This window comes from Capra hircus, chromosome 8, assembly GCF_001704415.2.
Source record: "Capra hircus breed San Clemente chromosome 8, ASM170441v1, whole genome shotgun sequence".
Classification (NCBI taxonomy): Eukaryota; Metazoa; Chordata; class Mammalia; order Artiodactyla; family Bovidae; genus Capra; species Capra hircus.
In genome coordinates, this window is record NC_030815.1 from 60,208,540 (window position 1) to 60,233,375 (window position 24,836).

Consider the following 24,836-nt stretch of genomic DNA (forward strand, 5'->3'; position numbering starts at 1 on the left):
TCTTTCTTTTATATATATGCATGTATTTTACCATTTGTAGTTACTCCTTCCTGTAGATGTAAGTTCCCAACAGGTATCATTTCTCTTCAGTTTCAAGAATCTCCCTTAGCATTTTTAGCAGCACATACCTGCTGGTGATAATTTGCTTAGCTTTTCTTGAAAGTATCTTTACTTCATTTTTAAAAGGCACTTTCACTGGATTAAAAAAATTCTGGGTTAGCAGAGGTTTTTTCCCCCTTTTCTGAGCACATTAAAGATGTTCCATTGTCTTCTGGCCTCCACTGTCAGTGAGTTAATTATTCTTATCATTAGTTCCCCTGTAAGAAATATAATTTTTGGTCTTGTTGCTTTCAAGATTTTCTTGTCTTCAGCAAATTGACTATGCTATGTCTACGTGTAGTTTTCTTTGTATTTATTTACTAAGAGTTGTTGACCTTTTTGTATATGTACATCAATGTTGGGTTTTTCTGGGTTTGTTTTTTTTTTAATACTAAATTTGGAAACCTGTGGCAGGTATGTCTTCTAAGATTGCAACACAGCTTTAATTCTGAGACTGTCCTACCTACAGAATGTTCATACATAACCATCTGAATCAGGAACCATAATCAAAATCCCTCTGAAATAAAGCACAAAACTAGAAATCAATTACGAGAAAAGAGGGAAAAAAATGATTTCATGGATACTAAATGACATGCTAGTAAAAAAAAAGGGGGGGTGAGTGAGAAAATCGAAACAGAATTTAAAAATACCTTGAGACAAATGACAATGAAAACACAACTATACAAACGTCTATGGGATGCAGCAAAAGTAGTTCTTAGAGGAAAGTTCATACAATACAGGGCTTTCTCAAAAAAAAAGAAAAAGCTCAAACAAACAACCTAACCTACCACCTAAAATAATCAGAAAAAGAACAAATAAAACCTAAAGTCAGAAGAAGGAAATAAAATATAAATTTACCAGAGAGGAAATAAAATAGAGATTTAAAAAAACAACAGAAATAAAAATCAGTAAAACCAAGAGCTGATTCTTTGAAAGGGCAAACAAAACTGACAAACCTTTAGCCAGGCTCACCAAAAAGAAAGACAGGAACTCAAATTTTTGAAAAATTAGAAATATAAAAGGAGAAATCTCAACTGATACCACAAAATACAAAAACCCCTAAGAGAATACTATGAACAATTATATACCAACAAATTTGACAACTCAGAAGAAATGGGCAACTTTCTAGAAACAGACAAAACATACAGCCCACCAAAACTGAATCAAGAAGAAATAGGTAATTCAGGGAATTTCTGGGCAGTCAAGGGGTTAGAACTTGGTGCTTTCACTGCTGAGGGTCAGGATTCAATCCCTAGTCAGGGATTAAGCCCACCCGGTGTGGTCAAATTAATAAATGAAATGAAATATGGCACAAATGAACCTATCTACAAAAACCAGACTCACAGACATTCAGAATAGACTTGTGGTTACCAGCGCGATCAGGGAAGGGAGAGGGATGGACTGGGAGGTTGGGGTTAGCAAATGCAAACTACTGCATTTAGAATGGATAAACAAGATCCTACTGTATATATAGCACAGGGAACGAAATCCAATATCCTGGGATAATGGAAAAGAATACAAAAAAGAATGTATATGTGCATATAACTGAGTCACTTTGCTACATAGCAGAAATTAGCACAACATTGTAACCAACTATACTTCAAAAAACAACAAAACCTATAACACCAATCTGAAAAAAAAATGTGCTGAATAAATGAACTGATGAATTCCTAAGGAGTCTGTTATTCATTTGAATTGTTTTGCCCAATTCTTAAGAGTATAAAAATGATGTTTTTTAAAAAAATTCAACTGGTTGAGGTAGAAAGGTAGCTGATTGGCTCTGTTGATCTAATGTCTTCTTTTCTCCTACAGTCTCGCTTGTGCATTAGTTTCTGGCTGTGCGGGGCCTTCGTTGCTGCGTGGGCTCTCCTCTAGCTGCCGTGCTCAGGCTTCTCTCACTGGCGGCTTCTCCTGTTGTGGAGCGTGGGCTCCGGGGCGCTCGGGCTTCAGTAGTCGCAGCGCGAGGGTTCAGTAGTTGTAGTTCCCCGGCTCTAAGCACAGGCTCAACAGTTGTGGCACAAAGGCTTAGCTGCTCCATGGCAGGTGGGATCTTCCCTGACCAGGGTTCAAACCCACCTCTCCTGCAGTGGCAGGTGAATTCTTTACCACTGAGACACCAGGGAAGCCCTAATGTCTTCTTAAATAATACAGTCCCATGGTTTAAAACGCAAGATACAAAAGGTTATAAGTGAAAAGGCTACTTCTCACTTTTGTTTTCCAGTCATCCAGTGCTTCTCCCCATAAGCAATCAGTTTCTTGTGTGAGAACGCACTTCAGACAAGTATTCCCAGTACCAGTCACATTTCCATTTTAACAGTCTCACCTGACAAACACTACCTTCCCCCTTAATTACTGTGGCAGGCAGGTAAGAAACCTACCGCCATCTCTTTGAAAGCCCCTCCCCTGCCAGTCTTCTGCCAAACTTTTCTCAAAGAAGTAAAAGAACACACTTAGATTTTTACCTCAGTTTGTAACTAAAACTCTTTTACTTTGTCCAACTTCTGTTCAATAATGTAAGAACACTCAAGCGGATTTTCTTAGATAGCCAAAATTCGTTTCACATTTTAAAAATCTATGAACTTTTAAGCTATCCATAAGTTTCTTCTCTAGTCTTTAAAAGTGTTTTCTTATCGCAAATTGCCAAATTTGTTTTTGGAAGCATGTTTTTGTTTTTGCTGTCATTATCTTATTGTTAAAGGACAGTCTGAAAAAGACCATTTTACCTTAACACAAGCTTCTTTCATATTGTATTTTTTACCTTCTTCAGAGGCTGCATTAATGTTTTCATGCCACAAGGGTGCACTAAAGCCACTTTATTATTAACACATAACAAAATGAATGTTCCATCTTTGGTATATACGTTCTTTCTGTCCCTCAAAGATTTCCCAAGTTTCATCTTTAATATTTAGACTGTGATCAATAACAAACCTAATGTCATCAAAATAAGTATCAATGGTAATGGTAATTCTACTTTATCTTATAGATTAGATTTTTAAAATCTTGTTCAGTGTCTACTACTTTATACAGTTTTTTCATGTAGGATTAGCATTAGAACTCACAAAACAGATTATATAGAATCACATTACAGTCACACAATATACATTTATAAATGGAATTTCTGAATGTAGTAGCAAATAATAGTAATAATAATGGCTATAATTTACCAAGCATCTAATAGGCAGCATCCCTATATAGACATTTTATGTCACTATCTCCATTCCTCACAGTAACCTGCAATACAAGTTTCCACTTCGTTTCATAACTGAGGAACCTGAAGCTCAGAAGTGCTAGGTAACTTCTCCAAGGCCACCTAAAAACTAAGTGGTAGAACTGGCATTTGAAGCTGGGTCCACATGGCTCCAGGACCCAAGTTCTCAGTAGTACACCATGTTGCAATGAAGAATATCATAAGAAAACGCTTTCATCTTACCCATAGTCATCTATCAGGTGAGAGCCAAGTACCACCACATCAAGTTCAAAGAACTCAGGTTCCATTTTAATGCCAAACATGATGGGGGCAAGTTTAGAATAATCGGCACGGTTGCAAGTGGCAACACACACCCGAAGCTTCCGGTTATTCTCTTTCTTCTCCATGATTTGTTTTCTTTTCGAGAGGTTCTGAAAATAGAGTTCCTGAAGTTGCAAAAATGAAAATTAATATCCTGTGATAAGCCACAATGGAAGAAAATATGAAAAGAACGTATGTATGTATAACTGAGTCACTTTGCTGCACAACAGTAATTAACATTATAGTTCAACTATACTTCAATAATAAGACATTACAGAGACAAAAAGTTTATTTATAATCAGAATGATAGATCCAAGATATAAACATAAAATTTTGCAGTCTTAAATCTTTAACCATCATTAAGTATAATGATAAAGGGAGGGACTTTTAAACCTGAACCATTCCTTCAGAATGCCCAATGGCAGCCCCCAAAGTATGTTTCATGACCAGAATCTATCATCCTAATGTAGACAAGTTGGGAAGAATGTTTACATATTTTGAAAGACAAGTAGTCCCCAGCATTGCAGATGTGCATAGTTCTGTTATCAATCCAGACTTGGTGAAGTGCTCCCAGTCCAGATGATCCACTAACAAATGATGTGGCGGAGCAGCGGAGGACCAGCGGAGCAGCGGAGGACCGGCGGAGCCCCAGCCATAGAAACAGCTGAAGCAGGGACCAGGCTGTCTGCCCCAGATAATATTCAAATCCCTCGATCATCAAGTACGCATCACTTCCCCTGTTCTGCCAAGACTTCTTCCTTTTTTGTTTGCATTTAATGGATAAAGTCTTAGAAACATTACAGAATAAAAGCCCAGACACTGCCAGTCCTTTGCTGATTAAATGCACATTAGCAAATTTATGTCTTGTCCTCATTCACTGTCGTAAATTAGCATGAGCAGAGGCTAGAAGTATCATCTGGATTGTGGTGAAACGTTTAAAAGCCATAGCCTCTTTCTGCTTTTATTCATTTTCCCCATCATGGTTTAAGTATAAAGCTCCTGGAGAAGCAAGTGGCAACCCACTCCAGCATTCCTGCCTGGAAGTCCCACAGACAGAGGAGCCCGGTGGACTACAGTCCACCGGGTCAGAAGAGTCAAACACAACTTGGTGACTGAACCACCACCACTGTGAATGAAGGTAGTCGTCAGGGTTAGTTGCAGGGTGTGACTGTTTCTCTTTCTCTTCTTTTTTTTTTGTGAGGGAAAGATAGTTTAAGTTTAATTTTATGGGCTCCTTCCCCCCCTTTTATGGTGATCTAATTGTACTGGTTAAAAGCAACTAATCAGTTCTTTAGAATATGGTCTCTAATCAAGTCTAACTTTTAGCTGGACAAGCTTGATTGAACCAAAATGGGAACATTAAACAAACTCACTAATAACACTGTGATTTAACTGTCAAGTGTAGAATTCTCCCTTTAAGCAAAAGCTTGTGACCATTTTGTATGGTTTGTCTGGAAATTTTTGTAAATCTTATGTTTTAGTAAAATATTGTTTGTTACTTAAAAAAAGAGTAACAAATCAACTCATTTAAAAAGTAATCAAACATCAGCTCTTTATTATTAATTAAAAATTACTTGCCATTCCTCACAATTAATCCCAACATACCAGACTAAAGCAAAAGTTTGGTTGAGAGCCACTGATCTAGTTCAGCTTCCCCACTTAGAGAAAGAGAAAGACAAGCCTTGGGGGAAGAAATTACTTCCCCAAGATTCAAGATCACATCCTATAACAAATGAGTTACTCACTCTCACACTACACACAAAGCACTGTGATTAGTGCTGAGGAAAAGATGAGTAAGATGAAACAAAACCCCCTACCTTCAAGGCCTCATTCACATCCCTAGCCAGTGCCTACAAACTTGACAACTCCAAATGCCTACCAGCTATCTCCTGCCCCACAGGCCCCTCAAAGTCACTGTCCCAAATGGAACTCATTTTCTTTTCCAAACCTGTTCCTCCTTCCTGTTCTCTAACTGCGTTATGAACTCCCATTCATCCAAATGCCTTGACATCCTTGTCTTCTCTGTTCCTCACCCTGTACTTCCTCAGCCCTGTCAATTCTACCTTCTGAGTATCTTTCAAATCTATCTCCTCTCCATCCCCCTCAACCAGGACATCTCCTAGTCCAATACCTGACCTCAGGTCAGAACTATTCTAACAGCTGTCAAAGTGGATTGTTGTTTAGTCTAAGTTGTGTCCGACTCTTTTGTGACCCTATGGACTGTAGCCTGCCAGGCTCCTCTGCCCCTGGGATTCTCCAGGCAAGAATACTGGAGTGGGTTGCCATTTCCTTCTCCAGGCAACCACCTCAACCCAGGGATCAAACCCGAGACTCCTGCTTGGCAGGTGGATTCTTTACCACTGAGCTACCTACTACTGCTCAACTCCTCTGCACCCCTATCCCCCACCATCCTGTACTCTCTGTTCAAAAAGTAAAAACCAGGGACAAGGTGTAAGAGTTATGTTTCATGGAGTTTTTAACACTTCCTTATATCAATGTAAAGTTTAACTTCATGGACTAATCTCAATGCTTAGGTCTCAGGAAGTGTATCGACATTTAGAATTTGTGATCAGGAATCCAGAGAAGCTTGAGTAAGGGTGCCAATAAAAGGGGAGCTGCCTTTTCAATCAAGGTAGACCCAGACTTGGTGGAAATGCTGCCAGTAACCTTCTGCTGTTGATACCTCATCTCTCTTATGCTGGAACTTCTATAATCACACAAACTGCCCATCATTAGGCCCACTCAGAATTTATAATCTCCAGTAAGAACTAATTCCACCCAATGTAAAGCATTTATAAGATCGTGTAATGAACATTCTGTCAAGAGAGTTGTTTGTAAGGTCTAAGCACTAGCTATGGCTCAGACGGTAAAGAATCTGCCTACAATGAAGGAGACCAGGCTTCAATTCCTGAGCAGGGAAGATCCTCTGGAGAAGGGAATGGCTACCCACTCCAGTTTTCTTGCCTGAAGAATCCCATGGACAGAGGAGCCTGGTGGGCTACAGTCCATGGTGTCACAAAGAGTCAGACACAACTGAGCGACTAACACTTTCACATTTTCTTTGCCCACAAGCACTACCTAACCAAAGTGACAAAGATATTTTTCCAAAACCAGCTGGCCTAAGTGTTCTGGTACGTAAATCTTCTTCCACTCATTAAAACTGAGCTGAATAAATTGCTGATGATATTTAATTTGCTACGTGAGGCAAAGCAAATGGATTTTGTTACCGACCAAATAGTTGGTAAATTTGTATTTATTTTAGAATAGTAAACTTTCTATCCTGCAATTCTAAAACGCTTAGTGCTTACCAGGTAATTCAAAGGTTATTCTACCAAAAGTGAAAGTAGCCATATTACACAAACTATGAAAAATACAATAATGTTACTAAGAGCAAAAGGTTTTTTAAAGAAAAAAGCTAAATCTTTTTTTAAAAAAGTGTAATAATGGTAAAAGTCCTCTTTTAAGGGGAGAATTCTTTTTAAAAAATAGTTTTAATTTAATTAACTTTTGATTAGATAGTACATTCACACAGTTTAAAACTGAAAAGGCACAAGAGGCTCTGAAAGTCTTCTCATCTGTGTCCTCAGATGTGGAGTTCTCCCTGGGTGCTTAGAGTTGCTAGTCACTTATCCATCCTCCTACATAAACTATATATACAAAAAATACACATATATTTCTTCACATATATAAATACAAATATATTTTATAAATATATAGAGTGTATTATGCAATTAGCAATATATTCTACAAACTACTGTCACATACCTTGCTTTTTAATTGTTCTTAGTTACGTTTCTGAATCAAGTGGTAAAATGGGAAAGTTTAAAGACATTGTTGTTGTAGTGTTTTAGTCACTAAGTCATGTCCCACTCTTTGGTGACTCCCATGGACTGTAGCCGCCAGGCTCCTCTGTCCACGGGATTTCCCAGACAAGAACACTGGAGTGGGTTGCCATTTCCTTCTCCAGGGAATCTTCCTGACCCAGGGATCAAACTCACATCTCCTGTATCGGCAGAGGGATTCTTTAACCACTGAGCCACCAGGGAAGCCCTTAAAGGCATTCAGTTCAGTTCTGTTCAGTCGCTCAGTCATGTCCGACTCTTCGCAACCCCATGAATTGCAGCACGCCAGGCCTCCCTGTCCATCACCAACTCCTAGAGTTCACCCAAACTCACGTCCATCGAGTCGGTAATGCCATACAGCCATGTCATCCTCTGTCGTCCCCTTCTCCTCCTGCCCCCAATCCCTCCCAGCATCAGAGTCTTTTCCAATGAGTCAAGTCTTCGCATGAGGTGGCCAAAGTATTGGAGTTTCAGCTGTAGCATCAGGCCTTCCAAAGAATACCCAGGGCTGATCTCCTTTAGGATGGACTGGTTGGAGCTCCTTGCAGTCCAAGGGACTCTCAAGAGTCTTCTCTAACACCACAGTTCAAAAGCATCAATTCTTCGGTGCTCAGCTTTCTTTACAGTCCAACTCTCACATCCATACATGACCACTGGAAAAACCATAGCCTTGAATAGATGGACCTTTGTTGACAAAGTAATGTCTCTGCTTTTTAATATGCTGTCTAGGTTGGTCATAACTTTCCTTCCAAGAAGTAAGCATCTTTTAATTTCATGGCTGCAATCACAATCTGCAGTGATTTTGGAGCCCCCCAAAATAAACTCTGACACTGTTTCCACTGTTTCCCCATCTATTTCCCATGAAGTGATGGGACCAGATGCCATGATCTTCGTTTTCTGAATGTTGAGCTTTAAGCCAACTTTTTCACTCTCCTCTTTCACTTTCATCAAGAGGCTTTTTAGTTCCTCTTTACTTTCTGCCATCAGGGTGGTGTCATCTGCATATCTGAGGTGATTGATATTTCTCCCAGCAATCTTGATTCCAGCTTGTGCTTCTTCCAGCCCAGCGTTTCTCATGATGTACTCTGCATATAAGTTAAATAAGCAGGGTGACAATATATAGCCTTGATGTACTCCTTTTCCTATTCGGAACCAGTCTGTTGTTCCATGTCCCGTTCTAACTGTTCCTTCCTGACCTGCATATAGGTTTCTCAAGAGGCAGGTCAGAGATATGAAATCTAAAAGTGCAAGTCTGGGCTTCCCTGGTGGCTCAATGATAAAGGATCTGCCTGCCCATGCGGGAGATGCGGGTTTGATCCCTGGTCTGGGAAGATCCCACATGCTGCAGAGCAACTAAGCCTGTGGACCACAACTATGGAACCTGTGCTCTAGAGCCTGGGAACCGCAACTATGGAGCCCACATGCCACAAATACTGAAGCCCACACCCCACAGAGCCAGTGCTCCACAAGAGAGAAGCCACCACAATGAGAAGCCTGCACACCCCAAGTGGACAGTAGCCCCCACTCTCCACACCTAGAGAAAAGCCTGCACAGCAATGGAGATCCAGCACAGCCAAAATAAATAAATAAAACTGTATTTTTTACACTGCAATTTTGAAAATTGCTGGCCATCAACTTTTCAAATATATGAGAGCCCTGAGAGTGAAAGTGTCACAAACATTCATTGAGAACTGACTCTGTGCAGAGCAATGGAAAGCAGAGATGTGGAGCCGAGGAAGATCTCACCTCTAGTTTTTAGGAGCTTAGAATCCAGTACATGCCATCAAGCCACATTAATAGATCACCTTCCCAACAGAAGCACGAGGAACAAAAGTAACAAGTTTTCTTTCACTGCCCAGTATAATTATTATTTGTTCTGGATAAAATGTCATGTCCAAGCATCCATTTTTACACTAAGAACTGTGATCAGAGTAGAGTCTCCATGACCAGTATGAAATGAATAAATGTGACATAATGGACTTCAACTATACCAGGAGTTTTTAAGTTGCATAAAGTGCAATATAAAACAAGATAAAACTTTTTTATTTACACAGTGGACTCCAGAGGGTAATGAAAACAAATGGACTACGTTGAAATGTGTCAATATTAATAAACGTCTAAAATATAGTGTTAGATGAAAACAGCATATTCTAAAAAGATACAATAGGGCACCAGATTTATAGTGAAATTATACAGCAACTCAAGAAAGTAGTTACCTCTGAAGGAGGAGGGAAGGTAAAGGAAAAGAGGGCTTAGAGGGTTTCTGTTGTCTATGTAAACATTTTTTAAAAAATCGTTTAAGTAGAGATCTGAAATAAACATGGTAACATAGTAATATGTGTTAAATCTTGAGGATTGGTAGAGGGTGTCATGTTGTCTTCTGTCCTTTTCAGCATATCTAAAATATTGTATGGAAAACGAGAAATCTTTTAAATGATCAACAAAGATGCACTGTCCACAGTCCTTAAAGCCTAAAGCTCAGAAAGCAGATGGACTGGATATTTACATTCATTTCACTCAATTCCATGACAGTAACCAGAGCCACTAAAACATAGATACTGGTATGAAAATAAGCCTTCACCTCGAACTCACTGGCAATCTGAGAAACCTACATTCTCTCAAGACTATTACAAATACTGACAAAAAGGTGAGTGACCCCTTCCAGGGAAATAAATACTGTGGTCCCATTCAACTATCGAAAAAGACACTTGGCTCAAGCAGTTTCTGAGCAGAAGTGAACTGAAAGTTGCTCAGTTGAGTAACTTTTCGAACCCTTGGACTTTGCAACCCCATGGACTATAGTCCATGGAATTCTCCAGGCCAGAATCCTGGAGTGGATAGCCTTTCCCTTCTCCAGGGGATCTTCCCAACCCAGGGATCGAACCCACATCTCCCACATTGTAGGCAGATTCTTTACCAGCTGAGCCACAAGGGAAGCCCTTCTGAGCAGAAGACACCATCAAAATAAACAACTGCCAAGCACATGTTAAGAGCTTTACAAGCATTAATTCACTTCATCCTCACAGCCCTATCTTATCAGCACTGTTTTACAAACGGGCATACCTCAGTGAAAACCAATTTACTTGCCCCAAATCATAGCTGCTGCTGCTGCTGTCGCTTCAGTCATGTCCGACTCTGTGTGACCCCATAGACGGCAGCCCACCAGGCTCCCCCGACCCTGGGATTCTCCAGGCAAGAACACTGGAGTGGGATGCCATTTCCTTCTCCGGGGCATGAAAAGTGAAAGTGAAGTCGCTCAGTCGTGTCTGACCGTTCGCGACCCCATGGACTGCAGCCTCCCAGGCTCCTCTGTCCATGGGATTTTCCAGGCAAGAGTACTGGAGTGGGGTGCCATTGGCTAATAACTGCCAAAACCAAACACCAAATCAGCATTCAAGATAGTGCTCATATCCAGTGTTTGCCTGCCTGTTCATTTCATAAGCACTCACGAGTGAGAACCTTCCTGCCAGGCACCGCGGCAGTGAAGGGCACATATGATGAATCCCTCTCTTCCCTCAGTGCAGACCGGATGAGGCTCACAAGAATCAGGAGAGGTCTTTCGAAAGTGGTCTGAAATTCAGAACACTATCTTGAGCTATACTCGGGTGTGACTCCTTCCAGAGCTTCCACAGTCGACTCGAACAGTTATCTCTAAATGCCAAGCTGTACCCTACGCCGCTTCTCCATCAGGATTCAAAAAAAAAAAAACTTTCATGCTCTAACAATTTTACAAGTGCTGTGCTGCGGCGCGCGGTGGGGGCGTGGGGGGGGGGGATAGTGAAATAAATGCATATCAAGCTTCCAGGGAAGCTCAGACTCAGAGTACAGTCAGAGTTAGGCGCAGACCTTCAAGATCATCTTTCGTCAGACGCTTTACATCCCAGGGCCACTCATCTTCACGGAGCTCCCTGCCTTCTGCACATCTCTGTGAGCGGCTGCTCGCTGTCTTTCAGGATAGCCGAAGGAACAGAGTGCAGCCGGCCTTCCTCTGAGACCCCGAGCCCCACTCCGGGGTTACTCACCCGGGGTCCGCACTCAAAACTGCTGCACCAGCCAACAGCTGAGCCCACAACTGGACTAAGGAGCGGCCCTGACGTGCAGGCCCACGGGAGACAGCGAGGCCCGGGCCGGGTGCGGACCTGCGGCGTGATGAGTGCGGAGCCGCCGGCCGGGGATCTGAGGCCTCCGGGTGGAGGCCGAAAGAGAAAGGCCCTGGGGGCCGACAGGTGGCGTTCCCCGAGCCCGCGTCCCCCTTCCCCGAGTCCCTGGCGGGCACGCAGGTCTCACCAGTAGCGGGTCCGCTGTTTCTCCCGCGTCGCCGCAGTCAGACCTCGCGGGTGAGAACGGAGGGCCGATCCGGAACGTAGGCCGGCGCGAGGCCGCCCCTTCGGCTTCCGCCACTCTGCACCGCGAGCGATGACTCGCCTCGACCCGCTCCTAACGCACCCCGCGCGCCCTGCACACCCACCCGAGCGCCAAATCGGCCGACGCGCCCTACGTCAGCGGCGAGGAATTCTGCGATTGGCTGAGCGAGGAGGACAGGCCGGGGCGGCGCCTTCCGTGAACGTGGCGTAGCCCCCAGGCGACCAGCTCTTGTTCTCAGCCGGTGTTCCCGCCCCTGGACAGCTTCTCCGCCTGTCAAGTGAAAGTTCGGAACCCGAGCGCCTTACGGGTAGTTGTTTTGGCCTTGCGCCCTAGAGGCAATGTCTCAGGCCTTCTCACGCAGTCATTTCATAGGCAGGACCAAAACAATACGGTCGTGTGGCGGTCCACCCAGAGCTCTCTCCCGAGTGAAGCCGTGCCCCTCCAGAACCGCGTCTTCTAGAAGGATCTGTGGATGCTGATGACCAAGGCAAGGCGGAGACCTGCTGATCCTTATGATGCACGGAACCCCCAGGCCGTCCTGCCCCAGAGACTTACAGAGAGGAACACAGAGGTGGCAGAAAAAGTGGCGGGAAAGGCCTCACACAGCTCCTGATGAACAGTTTCTAATGATTGTTTCAAATTCCTTAGTCACCACTGACAAGCTTTGAGTTGGTGATACAGTATATTAAAATATTTTTTACAGCTAGTAAATAACTTACCGCAAGTGAAACTATTTAAACAGTCTAATGATTCATTGTCAGTTCTTGCTAAAGTTAATTTCAAGCCCAATAAACTTTTACACTTAATTTATTTCAGTTAATGATGCTCTAATTTACAGAATATTTGTGAACCGTTAGTTCCCCTGCAGCTAGCTTGTTGTCACCAAGAGGTCACATCAGCTACAAAAGGACAGATATTAGGGGATTTCCTGCAAGCAATACCAGATTTCTTTTTTAAATATCACTTTTGCTATTCTGTGGAGAATGGACTGGTTGAAAGTTGAGAATGGTGGTAGCCGGAAAAAAATCTCTGAAAGGAAACACACACACACACACATATACACACAAAACCCATACCACTAATTGCATTTGGCAGAACTGGGAAGAGAGAGACTTTTCACTGAATTTATTTTTATAATATCTTTTGTATTTTGTAGTATATGCATACATTCCATATCAAAGAAAAGAAAATTGATGGTAAAAAAAAATGGTGGCAGTGAAACTCGATTGAAATGGTTGGATATGATATTTAGTTTGGAAGCAGAATTGATGAAACTTAATTATGAATTAGGTATGAAAGGATGGGGTTTCCCAGGTGGCTCAGTGGTAAAGAATCCACCTGCCAATGTAGAAGACATAAGAGACACGGGAAGATCCCCTGAAGAAGGGCATGGCAACCCACTCCAGTATTCTTGCCTAAAGAATTCCATGGACAGAGGAGCCTGGCGGGCAACAGTCCACAGGGTCATGAGTTGGACATGACTGAAGTCACTTAGTATACATGCAAGGATGACAGAGAAAAGGAAGGTTGACTTCCAGATGTCTTGTATTGGTAATTAGGTGATTGGTGCCATTTACCCAGATGAAAAGCTGGGGGAGTGGTCAGGTTTAGGGATTTAAAAGTAAAGGTGTAATTTGTGATGTGTTAGATTTGAGATGCCTATGAGACAGCCACAGGAAGCTATTATAAAGGCAATAAGATGCATGAATCTAGGGTTTCCCTGGTGGCTCAGTGGTAAAGAATCTGCCTACCAATGCAGGACACACAAGTTCAATCCCTGGTCCAGGAAGATCTCACATGCCAAGGAGCAGTGAAGCCCAAGTACCACAACTGTTGAGCTTGTGCTCTGGAGCCCGGGAGTTGCAAATACTGAAACTCACGTGCATCTAGATCCCATGCTCCACAAGAGAAACCACCACAATGAGAAACCCCTACTCACTGCAACTGGAGAAAAGCCTGCATAGCAACAAAGACCTAGTGCAGCCAAAAATAAATAAAATTATGTATACAAAAGATATATGAATCTGAACACACAGATTCACTGGACTCTAGATGGACTCTACTGCTGCTATAACAAGTTACACAAAACTTAGTAGCTTAAAAATATAATTATATTAACTTCCAATCTGGAGGTTAGAAGTCTGAAATGGGTTTTTGAGGGGCTAAAATAAAAGAAGTAGTATAGATATCATCACAAGAAAAAAATTTATAACTATGTGTAGTGATCAGTGTTAACTAGATTTATCATGGTGATCATTTCACAAGATCCTTGTGTTTTACACCTGAACCTAATGTACAGTTATATGTCAAATATAGCTCAATTAAAAAGAAAAGATATCAGTAGTTTTCTCTTCCTTAGGCTGCAGGGGAGAATCTGTATCTTTGCCTTTTCCAATTTCTAAAGGCTACCTTCAGACTTCCTTGATGGGGCTCAGTGGTAAAGAATCCGCCTGCCAATGCACAAGACGTGGGTTCAATACCTGGGTTGGGAAGATCCCCTGGAGAAGGAAAAGGCAACCCTCTCCATTATTCTTGCCTGGGAAATTCCATGGACAGAGGAGCCTGGCAGGCTACAATCCATGGCGGTCGCAAAAGAGTTGAATAGAACTTAGCGACTAAACAACAACAACCTAACAGAAGGAAAAGACCTAACAGAAGCAGAAGAGATTAAGAAGAGGTGGCAAAAATACACAGAAGAGCTGTATGAAAAGGCCTTAATGACCGGGATAACCATGATAGTATGATCATTCACCTAGAGCCAGATATCCTGGAGTGTGAAATCAAGTAGGCCTTGGGAGGCATTAATACGAACAAAGCATTAATACAAACTGGAGGGGATGAAATTCCAGCTGAGCTATTTCAGATCCTAAAAGATGATGTTATTAAAGTGCTGCAGTCAATATGCCAGCAAATTTGGAAAACTCAGCAGTGGGCATAGGATTGGAAAAGGTCAGTTTTTATTCCAGTCCGAAATAAGGGCAATGCCAAAGAATGTTCAAACCGCTGCACAACTGCGCTTATTTCACATGTTAGCAAGGTAATGCTTAAATCCTTCAAGCTAGGCTTTGATAGTACATGAACTGAGAACTACCAGTTGTACAAGCTGGATTTAGAAAAGGCAGAGGAACCAGAGATCAAATTGCCAACATTTGTTGGATCATAGAAGAAACAAAGGAATTCCAGAAAAACATCTACTTCTGCTTCATTGACTATGCTAAAGCCCTTGACTGTGTGGATCACAACAAACTGTGGAAAATTCTTCAAGAGATGGGAATACCAGACCACCTTATCTGTCTCCTGAGAAACCTGTATGCAGATCAAGAAGCAAGTTAGAACCAGACATGGAAAAACGGACTGGTTCAAAGTTGGGAAAGGAGTACATCAGGGCTGTATATCGTCACCCTGTTTATTTAACATATGCAGAATACATCATGAGAAATGCTGGGCTGGATGAAGCTCAAGCTGGAATTAAGATTGCTGGGAGAAATATCAATAACCTCAGATATGCAGATAGTAGTAGATAATATGCAAGCAGTACCATCCTAATGACAGAAAGCGAAGAGGAACTGAAGGGCCTCTTGATGCTTAAAACTCAGCATTCAAAAACTAAGATCATTGTTGCATCCATTCCTATCACGTCATGGCAAATAGATGGGGGAAAAATGGAAACAGTGACAGACCTGACTTTCTTGGGCTCCAAAATCACTGTGGATGGTGACTGCAGCCTTGAGAGTAAAAGATGCTTGCTCCTTGGAAAGAAAGATATGACAAACCTGGACAGCATATTAAAAAGCAGAGATATCACTTTGCCAAGAAAGGTCTGCATAGTCAAAGCAATTTTTTTTCCAGTAGTTATGTATGGATGTGAGAGTTGGACTATAAAGAAGGCTGAGCACTGAAGAATTGATGCTTTCAAATTGGCTGGAGAAGACCCTATCCAGAACAGAACAAGAGTTTTCTTTTCTTGAATAAAAATTAATATCAAAACAGTGTTAATGTTCAGTTTTTATCTGGTGGCTTATTACATGGATGTGTTTAGTTTGTAAAATTTCATATTGTACACTTTACCTTAAGTGCACTTTTTGTGTTTGTATTGTAAGTACAATATGTTTCTAAAATACTTAATGCTTAAGATGATAGCTGGGGAAAATGTAACTAGAAATATAAATACTTGTAGTAATAGGAAATACAATTTTGAGAATTTGTACACTTATTAAGCCACTCATAGATTTTGTGATTTTTTGACCAATATTGAGAATTTTATAGTTTCATATATAGTTGAATAGTTCTGTGTTCATAGAATCATTTAACCCTAAATTATCCCTTTTTAGGATTTTCTCCTGTGTTCTCTTGAGATGAAGTTGCAGCAAGAAGCTGTAGGAAGCATTTTCTCTTGGCTTTTTAAGATCACTTTTCTATGGGTAAAGATTACCGTTCTGGATTTCTGGGTCTCTGCTATAGGGGAGTATTATCTTTTCTAATAATTAGTGTTTTCATTTTCTGTGGATAAATACCCAGAAGTGGAATTTCTGGATGGTATGGTAGTTCAATTTTTAATTTTTTGAGAAACCTCCTTACTGTTTTCTATAGTGGCTATGCCAGTTTATATTCTCACCAACAATACACAAAGTTTCTTTTTTCTCCAAGTCCTCACCAACAGCTGTTGTTATCTTTTTGACAACACATGCTAACCATTTTGACAGATGTGAGGTGCTATTTTATTGTGGTTTTGATTTGAATTTCCTTGATGTTTGGTGACATTCAACATCTTTTCACATGCCTGTTGGCCATCTGTATGTCTTCTTTGGGAAAATGTCCATTTAGGATCTCTTGCCATTTAAAAATTGTCTTTTGATGTTGAGTTGTATGAGTTCATTATGTGTTTGGGGCATTAACTGCTTATTGCATGTATCACTTGAAAATATGTTCTCCCTTTCGGTAGGCGGCCTTTTCATTTTGTTGATAGTTTCCTTCACTGTGCAAAACTTTATAGTTTGATGTAGTCGCACTTGTTTATTTTGGCTTTTGTTGCCCTTGCCTGAGGAGATATATCCAAAAAAAAAAAAAGAATTGCTAAAGCCAGTGTCGAAGAGTGTAGTGGCTATTTTCTTTCCCGAGTTTATGGCTTCAGGTCTTACGTTTAAGTCTTTAATCCACCCTGAAGTGGCACTGGCCTGCTAACAGATGGGCCTGGTCTTGACACGGCTGGCAGTGGTCCGTGTGACCCCAGGGTGGGTCAGCCCATCAGTGTGTGGGGTTTGGGCCCAGGGCTCCCAGGGCTGGTGCCCATCCACTAGTGGATGAGGCCAGGTCCTGCTGCTCCTGGAGTTGGTGTTAGTCTAATGGTTAGTGCACCAGGTCCTGACACAGTTGGCTGCAGGGTCTTGGTGTTCACGGAGCTGGTGTCTACCAGAGGTGGGTGAGGCCTCTTTCTAAGACTAGTGTCAACCCACAGGTGGAGCTGAGTCCTGGGATCTCTGACTGAGGGGCTGAAGGTTCTATAGTTGATGTAGACCCACTAGGTGGGTGGGGCTGGGTCCTGGGCCATCTGGTAGGTGAGGGTGTGTCCTGGCACAAGGCTGGAGCCTCAAGGAGTCCTTTCTGCTAGTGGGTGAGGTCAAGACCCTGCTCATCTGGGGCACCTGGCCTGGGGCATCCCTGGACTGGTGCTGACTGGCTGGTGGGCAAATAGTTTCCAGCACTAATAAGCTACAGGAAAGACTCTAAAGTGGTGCTTGCCAGCGCCAGCGCCCTCCTGGTGGGTTGACCTCCCCGAAATGGCTGCATCTATGTCCCAGGGCGAGTTTCAGTCGCCTCCTGCCTCTACAAGAGGCTCTCCAAGGTCAGCAAGTGGGTCTGACCCAGGCTCCTTTCCAGTGGCTGCTTCTGCCATGCATCTTGGAGCGTGTGAGATTTTGTGTGTGGCCCTTTAAGAGTGGAGTCCCAATTTCCCGTAACTCTCCGGATCTCCCTAAAGAAAGTGCCAGTGGCCTTCAAAGTTACATGTTCTGGGGGCTGGTCTCCCCAGTACAGGATCCCTGGGATGGGAAGCCCAGTGCAGGGTTTGGACCCCCTGATTTTGGGGGAGAACCTCCGCAACTGTAATTATCCTGCCAGCTGTGCATCACTTACCTGGGGGACATGAGTCTTGACCAGCTGCATCTCTGGCCCCCTTCCCTTCTCACTGTGGTTCCTTCTTTGTAACTTTAGCTTTTAGAAGACCTTTTTCATTAGTCCTCAGGGTGCTCTTATGCACACTTTGTCTGTAAAAACTGCAATTTTGGTGTGCCTCTGGGAGGAGGTGAACACCAGGTCTTCCTGCTCCATCTTCTTGGCCACTCCTCAAGTCACATGTTTTGTTTGGTTTGATTTCCTTTGGCTTTAATCTGAGGGCTCTACAAACTGCAAAAAAGTACTGATGGCTTTGTAGTATAATAAAATCAGAGTTTTAAAAATTTAGGAAACATTTCTTGCAAACAAAGCAAGGCAGTTACCTTGATACTCTTGGCAAATCACCGAAGGTGTATGTTTGTTCCTTTTGAACCTAAGGCACATTCCAGATGATGGCTAAAGCCAGATGGTCATTTTAAAGAAAAAATGAAGCAGACAGACCTCTCTGTTTCTTTCTTGATTCTTCAGTTTTACAGGTAGGTGTTTTTCACAAGCTTGTGGCTACTGAACTTTCTCATGTTTTCACCTAACGTTAGAAAGATGAGCTACTGGTTCTCTGGGTTCTCAGATGTTTCCAAAGCACACCCATTTTGTTATGGGTGACTCCAGCCCTTCTTAGTGAGTAACTCTATAGAATTACTCCGTAAACAGAATTTAGGATTCAGGGCACAATTAGACTGTCAAAGAATCCTTGAGAGATCATCTAATTCAGCCTTCTCATTAACAGAAGAGATCTCTCTATAGCATCCCTGACAGACGTTCACCTGGCCACTCTGGGCACATTTATTCTAACCGGGACTTGTCTTGCTCTTTAACTTGGTGACTTAATGACAAAGTACTCTACCTACCTCTACCTCTACTCTGCCTTAATGATAAAGCCTCTCTGCATACATATTAGTAGCCTGCTGTTCTGAACACTGTATGTTCACTCAGTACTCCTAACCATCTTAAGATGTAGACTCTCTCAACTCTATTTCATAGATAGAAAGACTGAAGCATAGAAGGAAAAATTCCTTAAGGTCAAAGAGCTATTAAGTAGAAAACCCCAGCCCTTGATCCCACATACTCAACCTACATTTCCTCTCTGTACTGCAGAACCCACATACATCATGACAGAAACCTGTCTTCAGGGTGATCTTAATTGTCAATCTTTGGGTAAGTTGTTAAGAATTCACATAACTGCTATACAGCCCATATCTCTCTGAATTGCACATAATGGTCTTAGAAAATTTCAAAAGATACCTTTAAAATCAACATATATGCCTATGACATTCTCCTGATGTGCTTCAAAAAAGAAAATGAGGTCAGTTTGGCATAATTAAAAAATAAACTTATTAAAATATAACAAAGAAAGTTGCACATAACAAGCATGTGTTGAATTTTGGGTTTTCATGAAGTGAACACACTTGGATAACTACCACTAAGATAAAGACAAAAAGTACCAGTATCCATGGGCTGCCTAACCAAGAGCTGCCTATCCATGACCCATGACAAAACCTGGAACCAAAGCTATGCTTAGTAATAGATACAATGGTAATTAAGGAAGCATGTTAAAATGACTCTCTGAAGCATTTAGACTGTGGAGTACAAAGAAGATTGGTCAGTCAAGGAATGAGAGCACAGATATGTTACAAGAGATTGAACAGGGGGGCCATAGGGCAAGAATCCAGTCTCTGACTTGCCTTGGATCCTGAACAACTCTCTGACTTCAAACTGTGTATCCTTAAAATAAATCCTCTTTTTCTTAAGATTCCCTATTCCTTGTAGTCAGAAGATACTAACACCAAACTCCGAGACTTAGTCCAATGGAAAAGAAAATTGCGGTGTCTGCCAGGTGGATTTTTGGGGGAGAGGGTAGGGGTGGGGGGGGCTGTGTGGAAGAGAGGCAGGAATGGTTACATGAACTTGCCATTCCTGCTCTTGGCCCGTATCATGAAGAAATCAACCTCAGATGGGAAAAGCTGAGTAATTAATCACCACATTATCTGGATGTTTCTGTTTAATAAATATCCTTGCCTTAGCTGTTCCCTCTACCCAACTCTGTATTTCAGCCATAACCTTTTAACTGTCAGAGTCTCTTGAGTATATAAAGAGATAAAGCGCAGCTTACAAAGCAAGTATCACTGCATAAGCCAGATTGCTTACAGCCTAACCAAGTCATGTGGGTACCTCCTCACAGAGAGAATTACTTCTGTGACACTGATGAGGCTTCCCTATATAGAGGAGAAAGCACTTCTTTTCCACTTGGGAAAGTCATGTGAGGGTTAAGTTTATACTGGCTGAAAATAATTTGGTAACAATGTGAACGAACTGCATGGGTCAACTTCAGGTTTGTAAGAGACTATAAGGCTATAGTCTATATGACTATAAAAGACACGCTTACACACATCCTGATTAAAATATTTGTGACAAGAAGAGAAGCCTTTTTTGGGTTCATATTTCGGGATAATATCATCACTGTCCATATCCCCAGTTACTAATCATGTCAGCCAATTAGCATTTTAGAGTGCCTGCCACGGTGAGCCATGCCTATGCTAGTTTTCCCAATGATAGAAGAAAAGTACAAATACATACAATGACCATGCGTGTGTTTTTGTGAAATATTGCCCTTCATTGGACAATTTCTTAGTGTATTTTTGCGGGCTGTATAAAAGTATCATATTTTGCACTGCTAAATACTTTTATTTCTTATCTGTCTTGCTAGGGCAATGAGCTAACCCAGAGAGAGCTCAGTCATCCCTGACCAGCAGGATCCAGAAAGCTGAACTGGCACAGTTATTCCAGCTGAACTGGAAAAGTGTTCGAAACTAGTTCGTTTTTAACTTTGACCCTGTTATAAAAAGTTGGATTAACAAAATTACATTCTTAAATAACTGCTCATCAAAGAGTAATGTGGGAAGTATGTTCTTTTGGACTTTAAAGGATCTGCTAAGCAATAAACGTTAGGAAAAATCTCATGATTTCTCCACAACAGCTGAGGAACCAGCCCAGGTATATGTCCAGCACCTCTGGAGCTGAGGAGCAGCCCACAGTTAGTACTTGGCATCCAGCTAAGTTCCTTTGGAATGTCACTGTGGGCTTCTTCATACCTGTGTGCATGCTCAGTCATGTCCAACTGTTTGTGACCCTCATAGACTGTAGGCCGCCATGCTCCTCTGTCCATGGAATTCTCCAAGCAGGAATACTGGAGTGGGTTGCCATTTCCTCCTCCAGGGGATCTTCCTGACCCAGGGATCAGACCACTGTCTCCTGCATCTCCTACACTGGCAGGCAGATTCTTTACCACTGCATCACCAGGAAAGCCCAGACTGTGAATACTTAAAACACACTCAAATATACATGGTGAACGACAATAAATTCTAAGCATGAAAAGAAGACCTCAACCTCTCCTCATGTTTTCCATGCTCCTGCTCTGGATCTAAGTCAAACTTTCAAATAATTTTTCCCCCTACCCTCCTTTCTGTCCTGAAATGTGGGCACTCCCTTGCAATGACACCTTTTCCCACTGGTCTTCTGCACACTTGGTCTTTCAGAATGTCATTCACTCTCAGACTTTCCGTTCTGACTATGACTTGTGTATAGGTAGTTCCTTGGTTAATACTCTGGCCTGATCTTTCTTCCTAGTCCTAAGTCAATATCTTCAACTGTCTGCTAGATATTTCCTCACCTCCAACTCTACGTAAAATTTAGTTTGGTTTTTTACTTCTTGACCGTCCTGCTTCTTTTAATGGTAGCAATTGGTCACTTTCATTCAGACTCAAAACAATGGAGTCTGATTTTAACCTCCTCTGACTTTTAATATCCAAATTCTTCAAGATTTTTTCTTTTTTGCATCTACTCTTCTCATTCCTTTCATTATCATCTTAGTTCAGATCTTTATCTTATGTTCTTAATTCTGAGATGCCAGCATTTTAATATACCTAAAATTGTATAATCAGTGTAGACATTTAATGTAGAGCTTTTTATTACAAAAACCTATTATTCAATAGTGTCTTAGAATAAAAAACTGACATCTCAGAACTAGATTACTGTGCTACTGCTCTTTCAGCCTGAATTCCCTTTCTTTTCTAATCTGTCCTGCACACTACTGTCTGATTAATCTCCTTAAAAGACTGCATTCACTATGTCCAGTGGCTAAGACTCTGTGCTTCCACTGCAGGGCACAGGTTCATCCATTGCCAGGGAACAAGGTGTGACCCCCCCCCCCAAAAAAAACAACTTCAGTGGTACCCATTCTCTACTAGGTAAAGTATGTAGGTATGCCTAGGGGATCAAAGTACACATTGAAGGGACCCCACAATCACACCCTGACCTCTTCCTGTCCTTATCAATATAATTGCCCTACCCAGATTCTTCTGCCCTGAACATATCCTCTTCTGCTTCTGTTTGTGTCTACGTATGCCCTACTCAGACTGCAAGTTCTCTGTTGTAAACGTAACCTGAACACTCTATCCCCAAATACTCGACTTCCTCCAAATTCCTGTAGGACTTGTCTTGATCCCACAGCCATCCAGGATGATCCATTTTTCTGCCACCATGTTTCACATATATTATTATTATACTAATACTAATATTATATTAGTATTATACTAATTATAATTAGTTATAGTAATTAATTAGTATATTGATCAATTAATTAATTATACTATTATTATACTAATATATTATTAGTTATCTAGTATCTTTGAATATCTGTATATATGTATGTTATTGTTGTTCAGTTGCTAAGTCATGTCCAACTCTTTGCAACCCCGTGGACTGCAGCATGCCAGGCTTACTTGTCCTTCACTATCTCCTGGAGTTTGTTCAAATTCATGTCCACTGAGTCAGTGATATATTTATGAGTGTAAAGCAATTAATCTGATGTTTTATAATGAACCCAGGAAAAATCAGTCACATTAGTTGCCTCATTCTATGTCTTATTTCTCTCATCAAATTACAAAGTCTTTGAAGTTATCTCTATTAGATATACTTGTTTCCCTTGAATTGTGATTTGTTTAAGAAATACAGTCTAATAAGTGCTGAGTTCAATACGGGATCACATCTCTTAACAAAGGTCATGGCCACCTCTATTCTTTTCTCTATGGCCGGTCCTAATCACTTATATTCAGCTTCTCCCATTCTGCCCTCCTCCAGCACCCAAGCTAATGATCTTAGTAGAACAATACTATTACTCAGGCTTTAGCGTAAATCAAATATAAAGGAACATGATGAGTTAAGGCGGATGTGAGGAGGCAGAAAGTCTTGAGATGCAGCTAAGATATAGGGCAAGGCTGGGTCAGCAGGTTAGGCTGGGTCAGGTAAGATGTAGGGCAGGGCTGGTTAGCACGATGTCATGCTAAGGAGGTCAGACCTTCTTTCTCATCACTGGAACTGGGAGGTTTTATTAATCAGCCAGCTATGTCACAGAGGGACCTGATCAGATTTACTTCATTAGAGTTGTGGGAGATGGATAGGGAAGAGGAGGAAGAACTAGGAGAACGTAGGCCAGTTAAGAACACTATTTCAGTACGGTAGTGGTGGTGGTGGGACTGAAAAGCGAGAGAATGGAGTCAAAAGAATGTGGCTATTTGCAGCCCATTGAAAAACTGTTCTCTTTTCCCCATGGGGGCCTAGTGTGCAAGGGCTGCAAACAGCAGCCTCCTTAGTAGTGTTGGAAGTCTGTAGCCTGTACAGGTTGCCCTAAGGTACCTTGGAGACAGCCCTTTCCAGTAGACATTTATGATTGGCATGCTGTCCCCAATCTAGGTTCCAGACAGGTGTGTGTAGTGCCTTTGGAAAGCCCCAGGGCAGAGTGGCCAGGGTCCACATTGGCCAAATCATAATGTCCAAGTTGCAGAACAAGGTGTACGTGATTGAGGCCCTGTGATGTGCTTAGTCACTCAGTCATGTCCAACTGGGAGAAAGTAATGGCACCCCACTCCAGTACTCTTGCCTGGAAAATCCCATGGACAGAAGGGCCTGGTAGGCTACAGTCCATGGGGTTGTGAAGAGCCGGACATGACTGAGTAACTTTGCTTTAACTTTTCACTTTCATGCATTGGAGAAGGAAATGACAACCCACTCCAGTGTTCTTGCCTGAAGAATCCCAGGGACAGAGGAGCCTAGTGGGCTGCCGTCTATGGGATCACACAGAGTCAGACACGACTGACGCGACTTAGCAGCAGCATGTTCAACTCTTTGCGACCCCATGGACTGTAGCCCTCCAGGCTCCTCTGTCCACGGGGATTCTTCAGGCAAGAATACTGGAGGGGGTTGCCATGCCCTCCTCCAGGGGATCTTCCCAATCCAGGGATCAAACCTAGGTCTTCCACCTTGTACGTAGATTCTTTACTGTCTGATCCACCAGGGAAGCCCAACTGAGACCCTACACAGGGCCAAATTCAAGTTCCTGGGCTGCCAGGAGACCTGCATCTCCAAGAAGTGGGGATTTACTCAGTTTAATGCGGATGGATTTGAAAACATGGTGGCAGAAAAGCGGCTCATCTTGGATGACTGTGGGGTCAAACACATTCCTAATCGTGGCCCTCTGGACAAACAGCGGGCCTGCACTCATGAGAGCCTTGACACTGTTGCCTCCTGACTCATGCCCACCAATAAATCCTACTTTCCTGTCCAGAAAAAAGAATGTGAAGAGAAAATGGACATAACTTGATGGCAGAGATGAGACGGAGAAGACAGTGGGAAGGAGCGAATGGCACAGGTTCCCACTGTGAGCAGCGGGGTAGCTGGCAGTGCTCTTCCCCAAAGTAGAGAAGCCGGTTGGGGATGGGCTGGAGTAGGTGAGAAGACAGTGAGATCTGATTTGGACATGTTGAATTTGTGACTGAGGGCCTGAAGCGAGAGATGGG

The 24,836-nt window shown here is 42.2% G+C and overlaps 1 protein-coding gene across 3 annotated transcripts in view; it reads right to left on the reverse strand.

Moving 5' to 3' along the window:
• The window catches only part of GNE (glucosamine (UDP-N-acetyl)-2-epimerase/N-acetylmannosamine kinase), a 57,203-nt gene that overhangs the window by 29,412 nt on the left and 2,955 nt on the right, over positions 1-24,836 (reverse strand). Inside the window, exons 1-2 of one of the 3 annotated variants that reach the window (XM_018052165.1) lie at positions 11,737-11,950; positions 3,530-3,732 (exon numbers count right to left, since the gene is read on the reverse strand). In XM_018052165.1, the coding sequence (XP_017907654.1) occupies positions 3,530-3,693 (164 nt within the window). In that variant the 5' untranslated portion in view covers positions 3,694-3,732; positions 11,737-11,950. Of the gene's footprint in view, positions 1-3,529; positions 3,733-11,736; positions 11,952-24,836 lie in introns of those variants that run through there. The other 2 variants (XM_018052164.1, XM_018052166.1) reach the window with 2 other exon arrangements.